The sequence below is a fragment of the Trichoplusia ni genome, chromosome 8, assembly GCF_003590095.1.
Source record: "Trichoplusia ni isolate ovarian cell line Hi5 chromosome 8, tn1, whole genome shotgun sequence".
In the NCBI taxonomy this organism is placed as follows: domain Eukaryota; kingdom Metazoa; phylum Arthropoda; class Insecta; order Lepidoptera; family Noctuidae; genus Trichoplusia; species Trichoplusia ni.
Window position 1 is genome coordinate 10,370,109 of NC_039485.1, and position 21,831 is coordinate 10,391,939.

At 33.5% G+C, this 21,831-nt stretch overlaps 1 protein-coding gene across 1 annotated transcript in view; it reads right to left on the reverse strand.

Annotated features, from left to right (window-relative positions):
- Positions 1–8,091, reverse strand: part of LOC113496634 (tyrosine-protein kinase Dnt-like) — a 34,065-nt gene extending 25,974 nt beyond the window's left edge. The window contains exon 1 of the mRNA XM_026875912.1: positions 7,910–8,091. Within this exon, the coding sequence (XP_026731713.1) occupies positions 7,910–8,018 (109 nt within the window). The 5' untranslated portion in view covers positions 8,019–8,091. The remainder of the gene's footprint in view (positions 1–7,909) is intronic.
- Between the last annotated feature and the right edge of the window lie 13,740 nt (positions 8,092–21,831).

Below are 21,831 nucleotides of genomic sequence, written 5' to 3' on the forward strand. Positions count from 1 at the left end.
AGATATTATCAAATGTTTTATTGAGTGCGAAAAAGTTCGGACTTGAAACGAATACGGTTTATTTATTATCGTTTTATGTTGATATAAAAGTTACGAAGATTGATGATAGCGTTTTCTTTGAGTTTGAGTGTTGAAATAGTGTTGCGTTGCTTAGAAAAATAATGTGATGAAGCGCTTTAGGTGATAAAGGGCTTAAGATGTTACCTTGGGGTATACCAAAAAAGTTAAAGTCACGTAAGTTTTATTTACAATTAAGGGCGATTACAAGTGCTAACCCACTAAATAATAATTTAGCTATATTTATATGCCATAAATGATTTATAATTTCAAACCAGGGTGTCGGGTGTCCCTATTATCTTAAGACCATCCTTCTCGTATATTATTATGTTTTGGTATAGATTAAGTCAACTCCTATGATTATAACTATTAAGATATTTTTACTGGTTTTACATCTGAGTCATTTGTATTCGTACATGTATTAAGTAATGTGAACTATGTTTTTAATAAATATATATATATATATATATATTTATAATTCACGTGGCCTGTAATTTAACAAGGTGTGACATTTTCTGGTTGACACAAAATTGCGATCGTTATGTCTTGAATTTGGTATTCTGTCAATGGATGAGTAACACAAAGATAACAGACCACTTTATAAGATTGGTTTATATGGGCTGAGACCAAAATAGTTTGAAGTTAAATGAGAAATTTCTGCCCATTGGCGTTAATGAGATACAAAAAATCTAAACGACTACCAAAGAGAGCATTAAGTATAAAAGCTTACAAAATATTTATTACAGCGAAAGCTGTCATAAATTATGACACGTGTCATAAATATGAAACCGAAGATACATTTTGAGAACGTAATTTGTAAATACACTTCTTCGATCATCGCTGTTTATTTATAACTTGGTAATTAACGAAACGTAGTCAATTTTAACTTGAATGATAAATAACCTTTGAACGAGTTTACTAATTCGGTTTGTCAGTTATTTGACACTCTTCAATTATTTTCTTCTAAAATCTTCATTAGAATATTATAGTTACGATACGGGTAGAACATCATTAGATATTAGTTTTTAAAACTTTTTCAACATATTTTGCAGTCAATTTTCACGCTGTATGTATGGAAAGAGACAATGTTCTTGATAAAATAACCCCTGATTATTATACAATAGATGACTTCATTAAATTGCTGAAGAATGCCGGGTTCTATGTACAATTAGTAATATTTAGAAGTACTAAACTGTACTTATATTATTACTCTTATAATATGGATCTGGACCAAATGTAATATAAACCATAAATACGAATACCACTTGCAAATTACAAGTGACATGAAATAAATCACGTCAGTACATATAAAATATTTAGTGTGCGAACGTTGAGCAGATGAAACGCTTCCTAACTCGGTGTCAATTTGTACGTACTACGCACTCCCTAAATCATTCACCATGATCTATAGCCGGCCACTCGAAACACTCATTTGAAAAATGACAAGAGGAAATCTGTCCAATTAAATTGTAACACGATTCAAAGTAAATGGGTGTGCATTAGTAACTTCGTCGTGTGTTTGGTTAACACCGGCGAAAAAGGGTTTGCCATATGCGGTGTTCAGCCTTGTTTATTTTTGGACGGTCTTTTGATTGAACGGGTTTTTGGTATGGGGTAGTGTCGGACTAAAAGTTGTTGTTCAATAGTTTATCAAATGGAGTTTTGTATCCCTGTACAAACGAGTTGTATTTTTATCTAAGTACTCCGAGGTTAGTTTTGATTCATATATTTCGATAAATATATTTTTGAATTTGTTTAAAAAAAAAAATCTCTGATAGTTTTTTCTTCCCTCGATTGGAGACGACATGCGCACGAAAGAAATTATTCTTCGTATATCGCGAGATTCTCACAAATAGTAAAGGCTCCCAAACTGAGAACAGTTCCGTGGATGGTACAAATAATTATTGTCCTACGCGGGGATTGAACCAGCAAAATTTCGCATACAGTGGATTTTGCGTGGGGACTTTTATAACTCGGCTATCTAACAGCGGATAAAGCTATCTGAGTATTATAGTCTAGTACTATAGTCTAGTAATGTCTAGTACTACTAAAATTCAAGTTAAGTTCTTTTAATTAATTTTAATTTTCCATGCCTGATTTACTCGCGTAAAGTGGTGGGCGTTAGCAAGGTTGGTAATAAGGTCAAAGATATCAATACCCAGTTCCCCATAAATTTGGGCCACCGTAATGTTTCACCATCACGCATTACTCCAACAAGTGGTTTATTTCCTCATTATATGGTGAAAACATCCTCGCTGATAAATTTATATGGGCCTTTTGGTGCTATTGTATTAAAGGGTTTGAATTGAAGGGAAATTTTGAGGTTTTCGAAGCGGTGGCATGAGTGTGCGGTGGTGAAAAGATTTCTATGGTCTGTACTTTGCGATTGCTTCGGCATTATTAGTTCCTTATAGGTTTTCCTATTTTTTTTCTATCAAAACATTTTCCGCAAAAGTCTGGAAAGTATGGAGAAAAACAATCAAATCGGTTATGTCATCTGCAGATTAAGGCCAGACTAAAGTAATTATAGCTTTTATCTTAGAAAACTACCAATTTTCAGTATCTGAACAAACTTTTCAGATATAAACATATCTTCATTTTAGTAGGAAGCTACTGCAACTTTCACCGTAAACCTCGAAGGACAAACGTAAAAACCACAGAGAAATAAGCAGTAAAACAAGGTCTCAAAATCAAAGCTACAGACATCGCCACATACCTTGATGAGACCAAGTCGAACCGCACAGACTAATTAAATCGCAATCACATTTCGATCGCATTCCTGTCTGAGCACATTTGTACGAAAAAAAACCTATCCAATTATCTTCCCCGAATTATGCAGACATACGTCGATAAGTCACACGACAAGTTTAGAAAGAAGGTGCGTTTAACCAGGAGACGAAGGTCGAGTGCGAGACGAAGGCAATTGTTTAATTTGCCATCATCATCCTAGTCTTTAACCAGCTATGTTGGGGTCGGCTTCCAGTCTAACCAGATGCAGTTAAGTACCAGTATTTAACAAGGAGTGATTGCCTCGTATCATATTTACATGGGCAACATGATACCCTTTAGTGAGACTGGTTTTCAGACTTTCTAGATTTTTGACTATCAGTAGCGACTGTCAAAGATGTATGAATTACAGCCGGGACCCACAATTAAACGTGCCAAATAGATGGTTTTACACAAGCTTCTCGTTTTTATTTGTATCGATTTAAATGTATCTTTTATTTGCTTTAAAACGCTTTCTCTCTCGAATCTAAAATTAAAACAAATTTCCTTGACTACTTTTTTACAGTAATGGTCAAATTCACTCACCGCAGCGAACTAACCTTCTGCCCTTACTTCTGCACTCAATGACGTAAGTAGTTGGCACCCTAAACTGGCGTCTCGCGATAAGGTCCCTACCAAATTGATGTTTGAACTGTCATTAATTCCCCTCACCGACAGATGTCACTGCAGTCTATTATTTTTTGACACCTAACTGTCGTTTGTCGTTATTTTATTTAGTTGATCGAATGTAGTTAGATTGTTATTAGGTTATTGAACTTGTAATTGTTGAGATGAATCATTTTTGGGATGATTAGGGATCGTTTGATAGAGTCTAATAGATGGCCTCAAAGGAGGTCTATTATGATTGACACTGTAATTATTTTTGATCTAGTAAGTGTTATTTTGCTATATGAAACGTCACATGCGTTTGGGACTTTTGATTGTGTTTAAAAATTGTTTCATTTTTAACATGCCAAAAAAATGGCTTGTTTCTATCAATCAGAATCTCAGTTATTTTAATATGACAATCATAATTTTGGCCCTCAATTATAAAGAAAAACGTCTTATAAAATCATATTTGTATTTCGTATATACCTATTTTCAAAAATATTTTTCGGTCTACAAAAAAATACGGTCGACTGAAAGGAATCCAATTGTAATAATACTAACGATAAGATATACTATCGAATGCGTACTTTTCCCTGTACCAAAATTACTCCGGGACATCAAAAATATTACATGTAATAAACCATAACCTTCATAATACTTATTTTCATTCCGTTTATCTCGTGACAGCTTGGTTTACGACTCAATCGGATATATTCGGGTCCATTCGGCAATGTTCGTTGCGTATGCATTGCACGGTGGCAAGTTTCTTTTATCTGTAATAAGATTCCAATTCGGATAGTCTGATGTCGCGAGCTCCCTAAAGTAATAAACTAGTGGTTGAGAAGGTTTGTTTGTTTCCGTTGTTACACGACACGTCGATTCTCATTTCTCGTATCGGGTGTTGCAGTAAAATGATAAAGTAAGGTTATAATTATTTATTATTATAACTAATATTAATAATAATTAATATTAAGCCCTTATTATTTATACACATTACAATTTGCAATAGTTTTGTAGCTACCTTGGGTCGTCCATGTTTGTTCATTAATAGAGGGATGGCCCCTGGTAGATACCCCATCACATTTTAGATTAAAGTTCTCAACAAGGCCTCTAGATGTTGGACCTGTGTCCCCGTGCAAGCCTTTAAAAAGGACCGGGTCTCTTCACATGAAGTGATCCCGTGACTTAAAAGAGATACAAATTAATATTATATATTATTTTATTAACTAGGTTTTATATGCTGTGTTTTTATAGTCCAGTATAATACACGTTTTTCCATGTCTAGAAGAAAATTCTCATATTTTTTTAATAGAAGTATTATAATTTATAACTCATTAAGCTTGTTTTGAAAATATATTATTGAGAGCACAATTATGAATATGACATTTTCATCAGAAAATTTTAGGTCTTTGAAAATGCCTTTGAAAATACATACGTTTTCCAAGAAATACCATCAATCCACTTCCACCTCGAATTCTTAACTTATCATCTTAACACGATACGTCAAACCCAGAGTGGCGCTGGACAACGAGCACGCGTCCAATTGCGTACGAAATACGTCGAATTTGTAGAACAAATATAAATGGTTGGGGTAGATCGAGGGTAGATAATTACATTTTTTGATCTTCGGGTACTGGGGATGACGTCTGAAGCATTGCCTTTGTAATACGTGTTTTGATAGTGTCACAGATATGAAACGTGTGTAAATAGAAACAAACATAGTGACACACACTTACACACCGACATACACACACACGTACTGTGTGATATATACGGTATGTGGTACGTGTAGTTTTAATTTGCTTGTAGTTTAAATTTTTGGGTTCCGCAACCTAAGGATAAAGAAACCCGCTAATGAGGCTATAAAGTGAAATGAGATAGCATGACATTTGAAATTTCACAGATAATGTATTTCTGGTGCAACTATTGGAACAAATAAATAAATAAAATACTGATTTTTAAATATAGTTACGGTCAAAATGTGGGTTCAAATGATGGGTTCAAGTTGACTCACACTTTACCGGTTATTTCCTATATATTTGTCAGCAGTTTTAATGAAATTCGAAACAGCTTGAAAATGACCAGATCCCATGACAAAAAGAAAAATGTTTACCACCGAAAGATTTTTTTTTGTGGCATATTTTTTACGTTATTACATACAGCCCCTAGTTTTTCTAGTCGGGTAAATATTGGTGACGTCATCGCCCCTTTGTTTGTGATACGGAAGTAACGCGTGGAAAAATATTAATAAATTGGCGACTAATGAAGTATACGGTTACGTTTCATTACGCTTTTGTTTTTGCTGGAAATATGTATTTTTGTAATTCTGTGAGTTACTTTTGTTTTCACGGTTATTATTTACTAGCTGTTGCCCGCGACTTCGTCCGCTGCGTTAGAAGATATAAGTTAGGAATTTTTGAACGGAAGACCTCGAAGATGCATATATTTCCCCGTTTTTGCCATATTTTCCATTGTAACTTCGCTCCTATTACTTGCAGCGTGATGTTATATAGCCTAAAACCTTTCCCAATGAATGGTCTATTGAACCCAAAAAGTTTTTTTTTGGGTTGTTTGGTTACAATTTGAACCAGTAGTTCCTGAGATTAGCGCGTTCAAACAAACAAGCAAACTCTTCAGCTTTATATATTAGAATAGAATAGAATATTCTTTATTGTACACCATGGAATTGCAGCAGTGATTCATAGTAGGTATAGATGGTACTTGGTATAATCAATGATTCTTAATTGTTAATAGAAAATAACATTGAAACTTATCGATCAATTGTCAACAATACCAGCGTACAGATATCTCATTGCTTCTTTCTTATAAAAAAGTTTTGATCACCACGCTGACTCAACGCGCGCTGACAATTTCAAGTTGTATTTAAATCTAGGTTTCCTTGCATCCTTAATTACGTAATTACTTTGTTTCTTTTTTCCTAACTACGCCTTTTACTTAATTACATTCCTAACTAAGTTGAGAGGGCTTTTACTTAAAACACAATACCTACTCTACAATTTATATTGGCACATGTAACGGTAGGTATGCAGATAAAACCGCAGGTTTTCACACTTAAGTGGAATCTATGAATACCAAGAGTTTTTTTTTAAATAAGTACCTTTGCTTTGAATGTCTGCTCAATAACGAAATGAATATCAATTGAAGAATACTTTATTATTAGAAATATTTTTAGGACAAGTTTTCTAATCAACCTTATTGTTTCAATCCATTTTATATGTATAGAACTTTGTTGTTCTAATTTGGATAATTGACGACAAATTTTCGGGTCAGAAAAAGTATCTACGAGAAAGTCGGTTGAATAAAAATTGTTGACTTATTTTGTTTCAACCATATCACTTCATATAAAAATGATTAATTGACGAACTCGTGGCTAAGGTACAACGGCACAGGTTAACCATCTATGTCACGAGTTCTTCCGTATTTTGGAATATATTAAATTGTGGGACCAATTCCTTATTGCTTATTGCTATCTATATTATCTTAAGCAGTCACAGGTAAATCAAAGCTAGGTCTGACAGCCAGTTTTTGACCCCAGACCAATATACCTAATAGGGAAAAGGCTAGAATGAATTTAAAACATATTTATTATCTACCTAAATATTTATAGTAACGGTAAGTTAATCTCATAAACTTATTTTTCCTGTAAAGTATTTGCTATTACTTCATCAACACTATGGCTGGTACTATGAATCAATGAATAAATATACTTTATACACTATATATTTTTTAAATAAATAATATGTCGTTAATTTTTCTACTTTTATTCATAAAACACTCTTCAAACTATCTTATATGAGTGAAGATGTATTGACTAGTTTCCGCCTTACACTATTAGCGCTCTTTTCTTCAATTAAATGTAAATAATAGGCTTTGCGTAACTTTTTGAACGGGTTTGAATGGCTGATTAAGACAATGAGATGTACAATATATCATATACCTATATACAGTAGTCCTTAGGTAATTGGTGAGGAGTAATGACAATCTGACAGTGCATTGTTTTTCTAAAAGGAAAGTACTGAGAAACATGCTTAATAAGGAAGGACAACATCCCTCTTTCTTCGTGTGCATAGAAACGTAGATACAAGATCATTATTTCATTAAAATAAAAGTTACAGAACCAACAATAAATCTCATACTTAAATGAAAATGAGCATTCGCTTTATTTAGCAACTTTAATTTTATGGCAGAATAATTATAGGAAGTGCCACTATGATTCTAAGGCTACCCAAATACAAATTGAATTAGTTATCCAATAGACTCATTTACAAGTACGAAACCTGAAAACGGTATTTTTCTTTTTGTCTGATGGTTTAAAATACTATTCTACAACTTTCGTTCATTTTGCATATCAAAGGTTCCTCTAAAAGCCCTCAACTCAAAATTCCCTCGCCATAAATCAATAGTTTCAAATTCAATAACAGATATTGGAGCAGTTCGTAATCAAATCGAGTCTTACCTAACAACTTCATTACTTCAGCTTGGCTGATGAGTACGTTGAGATGGCCCGTTGCCAATGGCAACGCGAGCCAGGCCGCCCAAGCGATAACAAGTATTTTAGCTGCCATTTGTGTTACACTTCACTTTACAGTCATTTTATTTTCACTTTTGAGTACATTTTAACACATATTTGTATTTTAAATTGTTTTATGTTGTTTCTATTTTAGCGTCCATTTTTTAGAGTATCGTTCATAGATTCAATGTTTTTTTCACATGCTTTGAATTATAAATCCTCGATTGGTTCTAAAATAACTTATCTATTTGTAAAAGTAAATAATAAATCAAATTCACAAATAAAAACCAAAACCAACTTGTATTTATAATGCGAGCGCAATGTTCCAAGAAAATACCGGCCGGAAATTTTCGAATTCGGAAGCCGGTCGTTCGGAAACGTTCACAAGCGGACGGGAGTCTGACGCCCGCGGTGCCGCGCCGCGCCGCACTGCCGTCCGACCAAACTCGGCGAACCAACAAGTTACTCACTGACATGCGCACAGCACAACCCTATCTAACTCCCAACACACATTTATATACATCGACGACTTACTACCACTATTATTTTCAAGCTACAGCAAAATACGAACAAAAACAGTAATGTACATTGCAAATCTATCTTTCAAATAGTCAAAATGTGTTTAAATTTTAAAGGCTTTTATTGAGAGGGACTCGTGTTTAAAAGGGAATTAATTGAGTTTGTCTCAAGGGAGAGGCGTTTCCGTTTTACATTAGGACCGTACTGTGAGTACTAATGAAATTACATCCTCTTTCATAAACAGAGTGCTTCGCAAGAGTTCGATGAAACAAGATAAAATACGGTGAAAGAACTACAGTATGATTTTGTATAGGGATAATAGAGTTAAATTACGGAGAGGAACAGGCTTTAAACCTGCTCTTAGCGATTAACAAAGTTACGTATAAAAATTAGCTCAACTTCCGTGCAATATGGAAATGAGGGAACAAGCATGTGGAATATTTTTCTGTCGTTTCGAGCAGGAATTTATTTAATAGTTGAGTTAGTTGAGCATATTACCGTCACAGTTTAAAGATTATTATGGAACGTAACCGATTATTTTTTAATACATTTTAAATTTGATTTTTGTGCATGTTTCGAATAAATAGGTACTTAACACGTCTTACACGAAAATAGTTCCAGAAAATGGAACTAAACTAATGACATGCTTTCAGACATAATTTTTAAATGAAGTTTTAAGTCTATAGTTCATGAATACAACCAGTCTTAGATTGGCTTTTCAATTATAACCAATTAGAGGTTTCATGATAGTTAAGTTATAATTATTTGATAATTGTTATTAAACTCAAGCTATACGGAGGTTGGAGAGGTAATTTTAATTGCTAACAATAATAAGGGCTTATTTTACAAATAATTAATGTTAAATGAAAAGTTTGTGTCATGAAACTGAGTCTTGGATTATTTTCTATATATACCTATACATGATTATTATACATTATTTATTTATTGAAATGAAATAGCTCCAATAGAAATACATCATCTGTGAAAATATCAATGTATAGTTATCACAGTTAGAGATACAGTCAGGTGACCGATTGACGGACAGCAAAACTCATCATTTTAGCGTTTGGGTACGGACTATTAAAAATTAGGCCAGCAACACATGAGGACTTAGTTGACCCTACCTATGTTTTTCAACTCTACAACAGTACAACTATGGTACAACACTACTAATACATCAACACACGGCAAGTTCTCCAGATTAGCAGTTTGTGGCGAATGTATAAGTAATATTGCACGCTCTGCGCTGGCACTGATGAATCGTCTCACTTAATAACAACTTTCTGTACTGATTAAGTAGGAGCGATTACCTATGTTTTATGCGCGCCTGGTACCTGAGCTGAACATCCAAATAATTCTCGAACAAAAAAGTCTTCAAATATTTTAACGTGCTTACCTCCTCTGTCAGTTTTTATGGTATTTATTTACTTTTTTTTACTTTCTCTATTGACAAAATTGTAGGAGTTAGGTTGAAAATGTTAGGGGCGCCTAGTACCTGAAATAAAATTGTAAATAATTTGCGCAAAACAACTCTCGACGATACTATTTACCGTCTTTGTGAGAGTTTTCAGTATTTTTATATATTTTTTACTTCTTCTAGTCCCAATTGTATTAGCAGGCTACCTATGTATTATGAGCGCCTAGTACCTATCTTAGTCGAGAAATATAATTTCTGCGTATGCCACTTTGTAAGGAACGCTTTTCTACAACTTATTACTTACTCCTTCTTCTAGCATTGATACTCGTAGTTCTAGTTGATGATAAAATGTTGCGATGCGATTCCAAAACTCCCGAATGCTCTTAAAAGCCTATTTTTGTTTCCACAATTCAAAAACAAGTATATTAATAATTAATAAAAAAAAACAACAATTAATTTTGGAAAAAAATAAAAACCGACTTCAAGACTACACTAAAAATATATGCACAATTGAACTAAAAAGTATAAAATAATATTTTAATTACAAGCCAAAGAACACTAAAGGAAAATCAACGAAATTATTGGTACTTATGCATACTATTTACATTTTGAAATCAGTTATTTTTGGAGTCGGTGCCGAATACGGGACGCGTGAGGGCAGAAGACGCTGATGGTTGTGTTTTATGTTTGTATGTATTAGTTTATGCTTCTTTTTGTGTTATTAATAGATACATTATTTTATTGTCTTCTTTTCAATTATCGGTTGTTTTTCAATTATTTATGTAATTTCTTTTTGTGTCATTAATATATTGGTTTTGTTTTGGCTGGCACCGACTCTTCCTTTTTTTGAAGTCGGTTAAAAAATAAGAATTAAGGTTACCTGAAAAATAAACTTCCGAAACAAACATACAACTTACATTATTACAATTCTATGACATTAGTTCTTCATATCTCCAACACGTAATAATGTAACCAGACGTCGACGATCGCAGCGCACTCGCGCGGAAAATTCTGGAAACTCGCACGACTGTACGAGCAGTATGCACGGCGCAAAGTTTACGCTTAGTTTTTATTTTATTTTCCATATTTTTAAAAGGGAATCTTTTTTCAAGTGCAACGAGTTTACGCTCGGCGTCCGCGCGACAATTTATTTGAATTTGAATGTTGCAATTCTGAAATCTGATTTCATGAATAATGTTTCAAAAAATAGAATGACTAACTAACTAATACGGGCTGTATTTCTAGCATAAATAGATCTTTGATAAATACTTCATGGTTCTTTTCTCATTTAGTGCGATACTCAGTTTAAATGGAATAATACTTATTTTACTCATTTTTTTGTTAAATGTACTTACAATTATATCAGGGTGTAAACTTGGTGGACAAACCATTCATCAAGGTAACAAAAAAGTATTGTTTGTGTTAATATAATTTTAATATTATTATCATCCCAAAGTCGTAGGGTATCATAAAAACAAACATTCCTACACAAGTCGTTAATATTTTAGTAAGGATAATAATATTTAATAAACTTTATTATTTCAGTTCCATTTTAGTGTCCCATAAAACTTGTAATTAAAGCGTTAGATAGAACGGTTGCCTACTGCCACGTCCTAAAGTAATATTATTGCGAATGTGGGAACGAGATGCCGCTCTACACTTTGTATAGCGCTGTCACGCTTCCACAACACTATTATAACATAGGTCCAACATAGGCTACCTAAATACTTTCGCCAGAAACATTGAGAACAACCTAAGGTTTGACAATCAATCTTATTACACGTGCAGACACGAAAACCTACACAATAAAAAGCGATAATCCTCCATGTAATTCTAAACTCCAACTAATGCTTTAACTTAGGAAGTTTTTAGCGAAAATAGCCCCAATAGATACAAACAGCCCTTGCCTCCCCCGTCCCCCCATATCCATCATCATCATCATCATCCACAGCCTTTATCCTCCCACTGCTGGGCATAGGCTTCCTTTCTCGTGCCAATTTCTACGGTCCTGTGCTAGCCACATATCCATATTTCCCAGTTATTGTGTGAAACAGTGTTAATATCGCTAGCCAGCAATTCGTGCTGAGCTGCACAACGCACACCAATATTGCTTCCGACTTGTTTTTTTTTATTTTATTTTACCTAATGGCTAGCTGGCAAATGTTTAGATAGTTTTGTTTTTAATATGTTTAGTTTTTTTTTGTGTTTTCAGCTAGTGCATTATAATATCTTTTATTTTTTATAATAGTAAGTTTTGCGGATGGACGGCGTCGTCCTGGGCGACCTAGGAAGCGGTGACGAGACGACCTTACCGCGCAGGCTGGTTCCATGCGGCCCAGAATAGAGATTCGTGGAAGGATTTGGCGGAGGCCTTTGCCCAGCAGAAGCTGCTCTTTTTTTAAAGAAAAAAAAAGGTTTACAATAGTAAAATTGTTTCAGTGATAGAAGACAAGAGTTAAAAGTAGTTGTAAGTAAGTTCTGAGGTCAATAATCCAATATCTAATTAACATGTTCCTAATTTACTCAGAAATCACATTAAGACTTTGAAGCACTGATATTTTTAGAAAAGATAAAGACAAATAAATTTCCAAAAGAAAAGGAGTAATGTCACCTTTGTTTGTAAACACATTTCAAGGGACGTGACCTTTGAAAAGGTCACATGTTTACGTAGGCACTGATAAACGGATTAAGTATGTATGATAAAAACATACCATAAATCTTAACAGTTGCTAAGAAGGGAAAAAAGGTTTGCCATCGTAACTCATTCAAATTGGATTTGTAAACAAGCTTGGAGTCAGCAGAATTTTGCTACAGCGGCGTAGCTGACGTAGCAACTCTTGAAGCTACGACGCCTTGTAGCAAATGCTATTCGCGACCTGTAGATTTACGGTAGGAGTAAATGCGATAAGATTATTTTAAAAGAAAACCACTTTAAATCAATATTTGACGGACGTTTATCGTTCACCCATAAAAGGTAACATTGTAATGCGACAATTTTTTAAATCGTCTAGGTATTTTGACTGTTGCTTGTGTAGGTATTGATTTTAGTGTAATTCAAATTAAAATTAGGTTGATTTATCAATAACACATCAAGGCTTCAGCCGTAATTATCATTATACCTGCCATTTGGTCTACGATTAGAAAATCATTTAGACAGTTTTAGAAACATTTAAAACTACTAATTTATGGTTTTCTAAGCTTTGGTACCTTCCAACAAATCAAAAACAGTAATGTTACTATTTTTTCATTTGTGTCCTTTGCCTCCTACCTTCGTCTCCGACTCGTAATTGACCATTTTCTTCACTATTGTCTTACAAAACCCGTAAAATAAGAAAAGAAAAACTCATACTCAAATCTATACTAATATATAAAACTGAAGAGTTTGTTTGTTTGAACGCGCTTATCTCAGGAACTACTGGTTCAAATTGAAAAAATATTTTTGGGTTTAATAGACCATTCACTGAGGAAGGTTTATATAACATCACACTGCAACTAATAGGAGCGAAGAGACAATGGAAAATGTGGCAAAGAACACAAAAATCTTAACTTATATCTTCTAACGACGCGGACGAAGTCACGGGCAACAGCTAGTCGATAAATATAAGACGTTACATCCAAGTATAACGAATACGAGTTCGTTTACTCACAGGATGGAGGGCACGGTTTATTTGTCGAGTGATCTCTACAAACATTTAGCGATCTCTCACAATATTGGGCCAATGTTTGTCTACTCGTTTTATGATAATCTTGTTCTAACATACGATATGTTATTTTGGATATTGGTATAAAATATGTCTTCCTTTGAATGTGTTTTATTATTTTCGAGTGTTATTGGATGATGTTGTTTCGTTGTGTGTATTTTGAGTTAATTCAATGCTGTATTTTAATAATATAAGCTTCAATCGTCGGACGTTTTTAGCATTATGTTCTTAAAGGATAAAAACGAACCTATGACTGTTTCTTCGGTATCCTTCCATCTGTCTGTTTCTCCGTAGCCAGGCTATATGTCTTGAACCGTGGTATTATGCTGCCGCTATAACAACGAATATAAAAAGCAACGGTTGTTTTGAAGTTGTTAGTGGGTAAGAAATAACTTTGAGGGTTCGTACAAAATGAATATTTAAGTACGGCAGCCTCTGTGTCGCGAGTCTTACTGAATATTGACCGTTTTTTAATCAATAGGCCAATAATGGTTTTGTACATCAAGTCTTTAGCTCTAAAACGCACATTAATTGTGCGTAAAAAAACCTCTCTCGAATCTACATTTTAAGTAGTTATGTTATTAAAAGTATCTTCATATCACCGATGCTTACACTTGTCGTTTACCTTTCTAATTAGATTTTTTTAATATTTATATAAACTGCCGTCTAGTTACAGTGTATTAAGGGATAAAAATTGAGTTTAATTATGCAAATTTTGAACACTTCGGAAACTATGCAACAATATCAATGAATAACAATTGTTTATATGAAGTGCTAATTTATCCAACCATGTGTAATGAAATAGCAAATAGTACTACTTTATACACAAACCAGACACTATAGCAGTCATAATTAAATACTAGTTAATTAAGTTAAAAATACTTTTGCAATTTAATTACTGATAAACCCTGTAAAATTAATTATTTTTCATTATATATTAACCACTGACACTGCAGTTGAAACCAAATAACCATAATTCGTTAATAAAATTGTATTTTAAAATAAATAACAATTAGCGAAACAAAATTAATTAAAATTAATTAGTCCGACATCGGCTGGGTTATTCAAATATTATTAATTTTTTTGTACAGACCAAACTCATATTGCAATGTAGCCCTGGTACTTTGAATTCAAATAAATCAAACTGAACAATAAATAAAGACGATTTGAGTAAAAAAAATTAATAAAGACGTGTAGTCTTTTTTAAAGACGTAGGCCTTGTTACGAATTTTATTATTTATTTAATTTTTTTTTTTTTTCCAAAATATTGTGTTGGAATCTGTACTTTGAAAAGTGAAGCGAACATTCGTCCGGAATAGACAAAGAAATGTGAGTAGATATGTCTTTATTAAATTTCATTACATGTAATATACTTTGTTTGGATTCGTTTGAGATATTATATTTCGCGTGTTTTTTTGTCTATTTCTTTTGGATATTTCAAGGCTTCATGGGTAATTTGATATATTTATTATGTTATTGCTATTTGATTTATTTGCATTACTACCGACCAAATAAGGGAGAAATTGCACAGCAGGTCAGGTGAAAGGTGCTCCGGGAAAGTGGAAAGTGGCTATGAAGAAACCCAGAAAAAACTAAAAACTTGAGTTTTGAGAGCAAAACGGCACCACTTAAAGGACAATTTTACAATTTAGAAAATGTGTACACACGCCGTCTAGCGTCGTCTCTTTATCTCAACTACAAAAACATCACGCGGTGGCGGAAACCCCTGAGAATAATAGCAATTGGTAAAATTCTAAAGAAGATACGGAATGCGAATTAAGACTGTTACGTCACGTCATTTCAAATCATTAAATCATACGAATGACTTAAAATAGATAACATTCTTGTATCTCAACATCCATATACCAATGAATTAAGAAAACTATGTCAGTATCAAACGTAGCCAATTAGAAAGTTTGCTATACAGCATACATATCGTCGCTAAGTTGGAAAGCAAGTTGCGATATGTGCAAGTTGTAACTAGATAAGCCTGCAGATGTTCACGATAGCTATGCAGCTGTGTAACTTCTGTACTAAGTAGAGGTAAAATGTTTTCTGTATTGGACTGATAAGACATTGTAATGTGAACGAAATTCAATTTCTATTGGAAACACAAGCTTTAAGCATATAGGTACTTTAAAGCTTTGAATTTGTTATTCAGGGTTTGCAATGCCATAAAGACAAGTTCATATTTAGGTATTAAGTTTACACGTTTCTATTTGTGGGGATCACGAAACTAGCTAGTCGCGACCGATATTAAGAAAACCGGAGAGATTGGTCTGAAACTAGTCAGGCGATTTGAATTAAAATCAAAATAAATAATAATACAAATACAATACAATAATATTCAAAGTTCTTATAATAACAATCAGAATATTTTGCTTTTTTAATATGAGTGTATTTCGCTACGTTCTTATTTAATACTCTAGCTGTTGCCGGCGACTTCGTCCGCGTGGATAGAAGATATAAGTTATGATTCATATCTACCCTGTTTTTTTCCACATTTTCCATTGTATCTTCGCTCCTATTAGTCGCAGCGGGATGGTTTATAGCCTAAAACCTTTGTCGATGAATGATCTATCGATCACAAAAAAAGATTTTTTCTATTTGAACCAGTAGTTCCTGAGGTTAGCGCGTTCAAACAAACAAACTCTTCAGCTTTATATATTAGTTTAAATTAGTAAGACTTTACCATATCAAAAATAATATTTTAACTAAATATTAAATTCAAACAAAAAATATTTTAGTAAGTACTTTTCTTTTATTTCCCCGCTGTTTCCATCACACGTGCAACACTGCAACATGCCTCATACAAGAACAATTGACAATCAACCGTGTTCACTTCAAAAGTTTTTGGGCGTCGAAATGCAGTCCAACCATACGTACGTAGGTATTCATTGCCGGCACAAAAAGGCACAATTTGTTTGCTAACTCAAATAAACGACAGTGTATTCGAAACGAGATTTTCGTCCGTATTTTGTTATCTCTCCTGCAATGGAAAACTGGCGTAGTGTGAATTTTCTGCTGTTTTCAACTGTTTTTTCCTGGTTCTGTTTCGCTTTGCATGCACCACTTTGATGTGTATTTTGAGTGAAATGAATTTGTTAATGGGAATTTGACTGACAAAAATCTGTTCTTATTTCAATAAATTCGCGAAAATACTGACCAATTCACGGTATAAACAATTTAATAGAAGCTACGATTAACAGGGGATCTGTTTTTTATTTTGTTCTGACTTCAATTATTTTTTGACATGATATTCTTGCTATTAATTAAGCTTATTAAATATGGACGTTCTAAAAACCATAAAAAAACGTGTTGCGTATAAATTGGAATTTAAATTTGAACTATCGACTTTAATACTGGGATTAAATTTGCCGTAATCTGCCTCGTAGTAAGTCCGTTGCTATTAATAACTGTTTCATATAACTAAAAAGGTAATTATATCATATAGAAACGTAAATTATAGTTCTCATACAAAATTCTGTTTTGATACAGACGCTATACCGCAAAATGCAATCTGTATAAGGTTGGGCGATCAGTGGACGATATAAAACGCTACCGAATTGGCACTGGGACTAACTCCATTTATATTAATAAAAGCTTAAAACTGTATTGTATTTGAAAAGATTTTGATTGACGAATTAACTTAGGATATTATCATTTCGATTTACTTCTTGATTTGGACTATTAGTTTTATTAGTCATATTTTATTTTATTTGAATGCGTAGAGCATTCGTGAACGATCCCGTGACTCTGAATTAAGCAGTGGAGATCAACGTGGTTTAAACTCATTAGTGTTTCAACCCAGAACGAAAAAAGAAAGATCCGTACATCTCTGGTTTATTTGTTGTAAAAAAGCGGGTCCCCTTATAAGCTTATTTGAAAATGAGTTTCATTTGACTGGTCAAAAATGAATTAATTTTATGTGACCATCGTCGGTAAATGTGCGTCACTCTTTAGGGTTACGTAAGTGTGCGACTGACGGGCGCTACCCACGCGGCCACGGTCCGACCGCTTCTATATTGTGTTGTACGGAACCCAACAAATTAGATTGAAAATTACATGTGATTAATTTTGATATGAATATTAAATGCTCAGTTTAAATACTGGTTTTTTGTACTATACTTACATAAAGAAAATAACATAGTTAACTAATCACTTCGGTCATTTTCTTTAAAAAATATTAGTACGAAAACACGATTTTCGTTGTACCTTTTTAACGAGCAGTAAGAAGCATTAAGATATGAGTGTCCAAATAAAAGTGAAAGTTAAACAACCTCATTTCAATGCAAACATCTATATTTCTTACATTCCACTTTTAAATTAGGACCAAAAAGGTCTTTCAAGCAAAATTGTAAACGCGTAAACATTAAACTCAACAAGCAAGACGCAATTATTTAGCTGTAATTACAAACTCACTGTGTATCAAACTTCATCACCAGTTTTCTAAAGCAACACCCTGTATTGTTTCGGTTCTTAGAGCCAGCGCTCACTAGCAACAAAACAATTGCTTGCAATTGTCTTGCGACTAAATGAAAACGTGTTTAGTCCGCTACGACATTTAATCTGCGATGTGTCGCGAGCAAACAGTATTTATTAATTTATTTTTGGGAAGCATAAAATATATTCCAAAATAGATTCCACATGTATAGTATACTAGCTAACCCAGCAAACGTTGTTTTGCCTACTAAATTATTTGTATGTATTTTTAATGCCACATTATAAAAAATAAAAACAAAAAAATTCGTCCAATAAATAAAATATATTTCTTTAATGTGAGCAACCCTTAACACTTAAGGCTATGAAAACTAGATGTTAGTCGATTCTCAGACCTACTGAATACGCCTATAAAATTTGGTAAAAATCGGTTAAGCCGCTTCGGAGGAGTACGGTAACTAACATAGTGACACGGGAATTTTATATATTAGAGATTATTATGTATTTGATTGCACGGGTAGTCGAGTGGTTGGGCTTACCACGCTTAAACCCATTAAGCTTTCACACTAAGCGCGACGTGTCATGATTTCGATCCACGCGTGGGACAAGCATTTCTCTGATCTACGAATACTTGGCCTGAGGTGGGTGTCTTTGTGCTTGTGCCTGGAATGTTTAAGAAAACAATGTTTTTTTTTTAATATTCAAAAAAACAAGACAGGTGTTGCAGTTTTGTTGCCAGTAAGCGCTGGCTCTTAACTGTTAGCTACAATTCTGACGAAGTTCTCCGAAGTAAGCCGAAGTTATCCGAAGTTCGGTTAATCTGGCTAGAACGGTAGTCGTGTCGAACCGCGATAGTTTAGACTTTGTATCGTAAACTTGGCGTCACGGGCAAGAGGTGGTGGCCATTGAAAATGGCGGCAACTTTGGATTCAGATGCAGTTAGCTAGATTCATAGGACCGTGAATGTGTTGAGATCGTTTATTGAGTTATTGTTGTTGTGTTTCTATAAGCTAGAAGACTACGTGTGGAAATAAATATTTTTAGTTTGTTTCTAAGTCATTTTATGCAAGTTAGTATTTTAAGGTGTAAAAAGATATCTGAGTTAGGTAAAGCCATTTAAAAATACATATAATATTGTAAATATCCAATTTAAAATTAATAATTAAGAAGCTATTGGCTTGCTTTTTCGATATTATTCATAAGCTGTACGAGTATCAAAGTTATACGAGAGCTTAGTTTTATTTTCTTGTTTTCTTGTTTAATGAAATGTAGAAAAGCAATATTTTAGATTCTAGTTTAAAAAAGTTTTGTTTAAATGACATTAATCTCACGCATAGGCATAAAACCGCACTTAATTTTAGTAGAAAAGTAAATTCCCTCATCGCAAACAAGACTTCATTAATCAAACTAAATACGGAACCCGTTTAAATATTCATAGTTCGTAGATTAAGTTATTAACTGGGTTTAAAAAGTAGAGCAAGCAGGTCCGACACTAGCGTTTACCAAGTGAGTTAAATAATTACTATAGAACACACCTTAGGGTCTGAACGTCGAAATTAACTTAATCATGTACTAACAACACATATTTCATAGCTTAGCGCGTCATTATAAAGTCGTAAACCTAGAAACTTGTGGTCCTTAGAATATAGAGTATGAGGTCCAAGTGGAAAACTTCTAATTAGTACAAGTTTTTACGCAACTGTCTATAACAAGTTTATCTACGTATGACAATTTTTATACATGAACCCTAACTCTGTACCAAATTTCAGCTCTCTGAGTTGATGGGAAGTACTATTTCGATGATCATGAGTGAGAGTCAAAACTGCGAAACTTTGCTTTCGCTAAACGACGGAACTAATACCGTATACAGTCATGATTTTTTTTATTTTCAGTATGTTATTATAGCTTACTGGATGGCAAAAATCTTTACGTTCTTGTCTTATGCAGAGGTTTTAAAATGGGCGGGATGACACGGCTGTGTTTGCTTCACGCTCGACTTGGGTACCCTGCCCACAGACAAATATCTATTGTCACAAAATAACATAATAAGTGATATCAGATAACCCATTACCCATTTTTTTAATTTGTTTTACATCACACAACAGCAGTCTTTGTCTGGCTGATTTAAAAAACTTATTTTAAAATAAAACAATATTTAACGAACGCTTATTATTACAGTTTGTACCACAGTGTTAGGCATTGAATAAAATGGTTGACAGACATGCAAGCATGGCATGTCTCCGGAACATAATATGTGGTTCCACGGATAAAGTTTTTTTAACTTTTATGTTGTATTAATGTGCGTTCTTTGGTGTCAAATACGTAGAGGTTTGGGTTGAACGTGCGAATTGTCTGTAATAAAATTATGAAACTGTCAGTTCAGGCTAAAAGGGTGTATTTAATTATCACACATATGTTGAAGTATTATAATTTAGAGTTTATTCACCCCTGGTTTGGCTAGCGCCGGTCATGTAATGCTTTTGTGACGAGAAAAGTACGGTCATGATATCTTAAGCGCGCTTTTATGTAAGTTCAAGAGAACTGGCCTATGGGGACAATTGTAGCTATTTTATGTTGTTTTAACATAAATAAGGCTTTTCTGGATTGCCGCTTGGAATGTAAAACTAGAAAAAAGCAAGCTAGAATTTATCAAAAGCTGTCAAGGACATATTGCATTTGAATTTGTAATCAATGCTGCCCAAACATTCAATTCCTATTTTCGTCATTATAATTCACACATGAAACATTCACTCTACAAAAACAGGGCAACAAACTATTAAAACGATTTAAAAACTAAATAATATTTAGTCATACCTATCATAATTGAAACAAAACGGCCGCATAACTTAAAAACGTCCAAACATTTTAAACTAGTAAGTACTATCTTAGTTGAATTAATTTGCGTGCCACTAATCCTTTAACGAAACGAACTTACCAAACAACGTCCGGGAAACCGGTTATTTTCACTTGATTCTCACATTTTTCTTTAATTACTGGCCAACATGAAATTGAATTTTAACGTTCAAAGAAAATATTGTCAAGTTTCGTACGAGCAATACCACAAATTCCAAATTAGCGGTTAACCTAAATACATTAGCGTTTTGGTATTTTCACGGTAACTACTGCTTTATGCCTTGGTATACTTATTTCTAATTAAAGCACGATGTTTTGTTTACTTCTGTATAAACAAAAGAATATTGTTTATTTTTTCTGTACGTCGACGCACTGGCTATATTTGTAGGTACATATAATTTGAATGGAACTATTTTTAAGTTATTAAATGATGCAACGGTTTACTCACGCGTGTTTATCTGGAATGCCCGATTAGTTGCGGACTCTACCTGAGTAAATGAAAATATTTTTAAGTTAATTTAAAATACAATAAAAATAAATAATTTTCTTGCTGCATCAAGTACTATGCTAGCTTTAAGGACTAAAAAAAGACGGAGAATTTCTTTGCATGCAAAGGTGTGTCGATTACACGATTGCATCATTTCTTCTTTCAGAGTTCATAGTAAGCGCACAAATCTAACAAAAACCATCAGACTCTTATTTATTTTTTGGCTTTCAAGAGGCATAGGTACGATAAATACTACAATTACTAGATTCTAATTTCATCAAAAAAGTTTGACACAAAAATCAATTCTTCAACAAAAAAACATTCAAGGAAGTTTTAAAAAACTGCCAATATTAAATTACCGTGTAGTTCCATGCCGGCTTTATCTAACAAAAGTTTTTGAATCCAAGAAGTTTTCCACTCGGGCGAGTGAAAACTGAAATAATTGCTGGAG